At 39.8% G+C, this 6,764-nt stretch overlaps 1 protein-coding gene across 1 annotated transcript; it reads left to right on the forward strand.

Annotated features, from left to right (window-relative positions):
* The first annotated feature begins 1,077 nt into the window (after nt 1-1,077).
* On the forward strand, nt 1,078-3,986 carry LOC138005999 (galanin receptor 2a-like). Its single transcript, XM_068852156.1, has one exon. It carries the CDS (start codon nt 1,144-1,146, stop codon nt 2,197-2,199), a length of 1,056 nt encoding a protein of 351 aa, XP_068708257.1. The 5' UTR covers nt 1,078-1,143; the 3' UTR covers nt 2,200-3,986.
* The last annotated feature ends 2,778 nt before the right edge of the window (nt 3,987-6,764 follow it).

Below are 6,764 nucleotides of genomic sequence, written 5' to 3' on the forward strand. Positions count from 1 at the left end.
AAAGTCCCGAAAGTTTTGGGGCCTATTTCGGGTGCCACAACTCTCTTTATATCTTCGCAACGCCGAGGTTCCAAGCCATCAAACTTCGCAATCCTCTTCCTTTTTCTTACATTAAAAACATGTTAAAGAATTAGCTTTTCAAAATAAGCAGATTGCAGTTTGACGACTGGCTTTTCGGGCCCGAAAAGTTCTCGGGACTTTCAATATTTTGGCAGTCCAGGCCAAAATCTTGAATTCAGGATTTTGGAAACTTAACTCTAACTCTACGACATAACTCTATGAAAATAACTCCAAGAATAGCTGTCCCCGATTTGGGTAATGCCATCTGCTATTTTAGAACGCAGCGCAAAGTTATGGACGTTGATTTACGTTGGTTAAACGGTTCAGCGTTTTCACTCGTAAACGACGCGAGTGTATTTCGTGATTCATGAAGACGAGCGTTGGTTTGAAAGCACTTGCGAAGTCGAGTGCAATTCGAGAACTTTCAAAACAGGACGAGTGACCATAATATTAATCACTAAAAGCACGAGCAAATTCACATGATTTTTTAAATTTCTTATATAATCAAAAACATTACTCCATTGCTGTGTTTTCATAGCAACTTCCTTTGCACAGCCCATTTATGCATTCGTCATTAACCAATCAGAAACGTGATATTTTGTTGAATATATAACAAAACGAGGTTATCAACTGAAGAATTTACTTGTGAACTACACCCGGCTATGAAAAAATGGCGGCGTGATACTTCATTACTATCTGAATATTTTGAATCTCCCTGGCCTTACCACCAACTCGGTCTAGTGGAGTTCAGATGAACTAGCACTCTGGCCCTTTTTAATTTTGACAAAAGACAGGAATAGGAAAGATGTTAATTGTCACCTAGCACCTTGTGGAAAATGATAATGTCGAAGATGGGATTCTGTCACACGCCTCTGTCCCAGCTTTTGTAGCCTATCAGAGCACGTTCACACAAAAGCTAAGAATTTAACGCTTTAATTTTTAATTTGAAATGATGAGAACTGAATGACACTTAGAGACCACATTTAAATAACCTCTTTTTTACACGTTATCTAAAGACCTCTAAATATACACAGCTGCATTAACTGTTTCAAAACACTGAACATTCCCCCAAGATTTGTCAGAATGGCAGTGTTTTCTTCCTACCATAACTCTAAGTCAGCTTTTAATGTCACATTATGGACTCTGCAAGAGATGATCGTGGTTGTGGGGATTATTCAAAATGCACTCATTTTATTCATTGTACTCAAGAATAAGACTATGCACACAACAACCAACTACCTCCTTGCGAACCTGGCAGCGTCGGATTTGGTATCTTTAATCTTCTGTCCGATCCGCATGGCTTTAGATATTACGGACAATCACATCGGTGGGATGGCCGGACAAGTCATTTGTAAAGCGTTCACTGGGAATTTCCTTCCCAAACTGGCAAAATGTGCAGGGTTTACATCCTTAATTTTCCTAGCTACTGATCGATATAATGCCATCGTCACTCCCTTTATAATTCGCTATAGACTCACGAAAAACAACATTGGTTACGCTATAGGCCTAACATGGGCCTTGGCAGTGACTTTCTGTCTGCCATTTGTTATTTGGAGCGACTTCAACGAAAAAACAAAACGATGTCTCGATCCCTGGTCGATTGAAAAAGGAGCATCAATGAAGATTTACATCATGGCGATTAATATAATGTTTCTTGGCGGTGCTTGCCTATTGATGTTCTGCTATGTGCAGATTTTAAGAGGAATCTTCATTACAAGAACGATTTGTTCAGGAAACGTAGCTTGCGGTGACCATGCACAGTTAGCGGCAAAGAAAAAATTAGCGCAAACTTCGTTAGTGGTTAGTGTCAGCTTCTGCACCTGTTATAGTCCATCCTTGTTTTTTCAATTGTATTTGGCACTTACAGCCCCTGAAACAGTTGAAACAGTGAACCAAAATTATGAAACAATGTACGTTGTTCATAGCCTGGCGAGCTTTATTTTGCTTCTTGGTTCGTGTTTGAATCCGTTATTATACGCATTTCAAAGCTCCAATTATCGAGAAAATTTGAAACGTATTTTCACGAAGAAAACGAGAAGGTGCACTGTGGGACCAGCGACGGTTGGCCTAGAATTTATTAAAAATACCAGCATGAAGTGCAATAGAAGACAGCTTCCCGGTATTTCAAGTTTCCGATAACAGGCTGTTGAGAATGTTCCGTCTTTCCTCGATTCTTAAGTTTTTAATTTAGATAATGAACGTAATAAAATTGCAAGGAGCGATCGCAGAAGTACACGTCAATAACTTATTGTTGGCTCAAGAAAAGCGTATTATTGGAAAACAAGAACATTACCCACATTATGAAAACACCTGCTGTTCAAAGTTCGTAACAGCATGCCAGCCATTAATTTTGTGTTAATATTGGCAGTGAAACTGAATCAAAAGTAAAGCCTCAAATAACACAAAAACAGGAGAGTTTGAAAATCGACAGAGATGAGGCCTGATGTGAAATGAAACGAAACAACCAAGCCTAACATGAATAACGGCGGCTATTTATCCTCCAGGGGGGAAAAAAGGGAAAGACTCGAGTTTGAGGATTTATCTAAGCTAAAAGATATCCAATACACCTTCAGTGAGATAAAAAGTCACAATGTACTCCTGGTCCTCTTGGACAACAAATATTCACGTCAACTTTATTTATAAGGGAGGTCCTTTTCAATAGAAAAACGAAAGCCAGCTAAGAAAGAAGTAAAATCGTTCTCTGGTAAAAAGTTTTGAAAAAACTATGAGCTTTCGAGAGACTGAACTGCTGCCTTCGACGGATAAAAATGTGTGAGGCCTAAAAGCGAAAGAAATTTAAATATAACGAAAAATTCGCATAAATTAAAGGATAAAAGCATGTAGTAGGAAGAATGTTAAAAATGCTAGGAAAATTAGTGTTTCTTTAAGAGAATGTGATATTGTCTTGGGAGCGGCCACGAATTATTGTCTGCCCCATGCAGCAGTTTTTGCCGTGTGCCATGACTCCAATGTCTTTCTACTTCGGTTGTTCGCTTTGTCAATGATTTTAGAATTGTTAAAGTCAATATCATGATTAAAAGTCCACGCGTGTTTTGCGACATTTGAGCCTTTAGTACAATGCTTTAAGTTCCTCATATGTTCCTTTCTCCTAGTAGTAACGGATCATTTATTTTCGCCAATGTAGCTCCACGGGCAAGATGCGCATGGAATTTTATAGATGACATTGCACTGGTCGTCTCCGGCAGGTCGAAACTTAGGGATAGGGAAATGCTGTTGTAAAGTTTTAACTGGTCTGCTAGTGACTTGGATGTCGTGTTCCTGAGGATTCTTGTGAGAGGTTCCGTGATGCCTTTGATGTAGGGAAGGACTGCAAAGTTGCGTCGGTTTGTTGGCTCAGCCCATTTAAAGAACATACCAACCAACTCTTCTGGAGTAGGTGTAGGTGGTGGAGGCCTCGCTTTCTTTCTTATAACACCAGAAGCGATTTTTTTGGGATAGCCGTTGGAGTGTAAAGCGGCGCAAACACGAGCAGTTTCACGGGTCTTTCCAACTTGTGTGTTGGGGAGATTCAAAGCTCGATGCAGGAGTGTCTCAGCGGTGCTGATTTTGTGTTTCCTGTCATGGTGTGAATGGAAGTCAAGATATCTATCCGTATGCGTGGGTTTGCGGTAGATGTCGACCAAGAGTTTTCCGTTATCGCGCGAAATGAGGGTGTCAAGAAAGGGTAGTTGGCCGTTGGACTCGTGTTCGATGGTGAAAGAAATATGCTGATCGATTGAGTTCAATGAATCGTGGAAGGAGGCAACAGCGTCACTCTTAATAATTCAGAAACTGTCGTGCTTTTATCCTTTAATTTATGCGAATTTTTCGTTATATTTAAATTTCTTTCGCTTTTAAGGTTTCACACATTTTTATCCGTTGAAGGCTGCAGTTCAGTCTGTCGAAAGCTCATAGTTTTTTTTAAAACTTTTTACCAGAGAACCATTTTACTTCTTTCTTAGCATGAATCCTGGTAACGGATCTTCAATATTTTTACGAAAGCCAGCTAATTTTGAATATCGAACCGTGGGCCCCGAGTTACCAACTTCCGTTGCCGATTCATATACACTTTTTTTTTATAAGAAGTTTGAGGTTGAGATTAATCAAAATTTTAGGAATATACTAAGAACAAATCCAGGGACGATTTGTTACTCTAAAAATGTGATTTCAGTTTATTGCATGATCTACTGGAGATCGGCTATTCATCGAGTTACGAGTTGAGTTGAGTTTGAGTTGAGTTTGAGTTGAGTTTGAGTTGAGTTTGAGTTGAGTTTGAGTTAAGATTGAGTTACAGTTTTTGGCGTTTTTCGGAATTAAAAGTAATAAATATTCAGTACAAGTCACTCCGAAAACTGTTTTCTCCGCGTTAAAAGATATATTTGCATAAAAATTTGCAAAATCGCATGGCTTTCGAATGATCAAAACAATCTTATAATTTTTACACCTTTCACGGAATCATTCTCGTTGCTGCTGTTAAGTCTATCGACGTCAAGACGATCTCTTCTTAGAGGGATACATGGGCTTTATTGTTTAGCCAGTTAAAGCCGGCCCGGCCGCTACGATGAACCGTATTCGTCGTCCGGCATCATGGTCGATCAAAACGCCGTGAACGAAAGAGGAAAAACATTTGACGAAGTGAGCCCGCATTACGCTTTTTGCTCATAACCGCTGAAATTCTAAAAATCAATGCGTCAACACAATTGTTACGTTTGCTATTCACTGAAATTTTGTAATGTAGGCAGTTAAACGAGCCGAACTGCCCGAGCATTTAAATAAGTGAAAATGTTTGACCTAGTCACACATGTCGGAAAACCATTTCACTGCAAAAATGAAAGAGACAAAAATATTAAAAGTAATGCTAGATTGTTTCGCCTGGCCTTGGTGGTATTACATTTTTCTTTCAAGTGCTATTAAGTTATGAAATTAAATGCACATTAATCCCTACCTCGGTCCGCTATGACGTCTAGTTGCCTAGCTAAAATCCCAGCCAAAAAGATGGTGACACCAACCCAAAATACAACCCCTTCCCCCCTTTTCAATGTTGATTGCACTATGACTTTGGGCATTCATGAGAAAAGTCAATAGTTTTTTTCCCCTACAACTTCGAAAACGGCGAGATTGGGTGGGGTCTAAAACAAAGGTCAGTTTCAGTTTGACGGGTCACTCGTACTTGCAGGTCATTGTTTTACCTTTTCGAAAGTAACCCCAAACCCTCAATTTGTCTAAACCTACAATCCCAGACAAAACTGTTGGGAAGGTTAGCACTTTTGAAGTCTTCATTGCTTCTCTCCCCTCCCCCCTCCTTCAGTGTTGTGCAAAACTGAATGGTTTCAGTGGAAAATTGTTGACTTACCTTCCAACATTGAATAGGGGGGAGGGGGGCAATGTAAGAGAAAGTGAAACTATTTCTTTTTAGCTTTAACAGAAGCAGGTTGAAATACAGCTCTAGTGTGGTTCATTTACATAACTTTCCCAACTACTTTTGTCTATGATTGTAGGCCTAAAAGCCAAGTTTAGGTCTATGGTTACCCAAATCAATTAGGGTGTTGGGTTACCTGCCACGAGTAACCCTTCAAAAGTGACTCGTGTTTTAGACCTGCAGCACGGATTGTGTCACGGTGCCCGGTTCGCGAGTTACTTTGTGACTAGAAAGGTGACGGGTGCGATTCGCATTGTTTTTCGAAATCTATACTGACCCCTTTCTAAAATATGACTTGTTACTAATCAGTGAAAACACTATGAAAAGAAGTTTGTTTCGCTCACCTTCTGTTTCCCATTTCTACATGGTAAGACTTGGGATCTTTGCGTACTCCGGGTTCTGGTTCTCACGCAATGGAATGTTGATAGTTAACCGCAGAGTCGTCGGAAAGCGTTCGAAGTGGTGATCTTTAATTGTTAATTAAAAATTGTCTGTTTGGATCTCTACTCAACCGGTTAAAAAAAGGTCAACAGACAAGTTTTGAAATCAGAGTATTGAAATTGAAAGTATGTCTATGATCTGAGCAAATCACGATAAACATTTCTTTCTGTCTACACGTCTACCATCCTAAAACTTGCACCGCTTTAAATCATGTTGCATAAAGCAGTTTACAGTTATTTCTAATTGTTTATTTGTTTACTTGTTAATTAATTTTGGTTTTTCGTGCACGGTTTCTTTTGTTTTTGGAAGAACATTAATGAGAACTGACAAAGGCACTTCTGTTCAAAGGCTAGGATCAGTAAGGGAAAAAACGCGTTCCAGGTTCCGGATTCTATGTTTTACATAAACACTCCTGCAACTCACTTGTTCCGATAACGTTTTGTGTGGTAGCCGATCATGAAAACCACGCTGCTGGACGACAAACGGTACGTTTCATCGTTTAGCCGCCAGGGCTATAAGGTGGCTTAACAGTAAATCCCATCCTTAGCCTTACAAGAAGACATCTTTTCTGCGTCGATAGACTTGATCGCTAAAAGGAACAACCGCGCGCCGGTGGATCAGTTTGTTATGCAGGAGATCGTGAGTTCGACTCCGGCCGGACCCGCAACACTCAGGGTCTTAAAATAATTGAGGAGAAAGTGCTGCCTTTGTAATATCATCCGCAAATGGTTAGACTTTCAAGTCTTCGTGAATAAGGACTATAAATCGCAAGTCTTGTCTCACAACCTTCAACGTTCATAAACTGTGGGATATTAAAGATCGCACACACTAGTCGGAAAGAGTA

This window comes from Montipora foliosa, chromosome 6, assembly GCF_036669935.1.
Source record: "Montipora foliosa isolate CH-2021 chromosome 6, ASM3666993v2, whole genome shotgun sequence".
Lineage (NCBI taxonomy): Eukaryota > Metazoa > Cnidaria > Anthozoa > Scleractinia > Acroporidae > Montipora > Montipora foliosa.

What these genes read in the sequence shown, in the direction of transcription:
- LOC138005999 (XM_068852156.1), top strand. Translation starts at nt 1,144, where the DNA reads ATGGCAGTGTTTTCTTCCTACCATAACTCTAAGTCAGCTTTTAATGTC.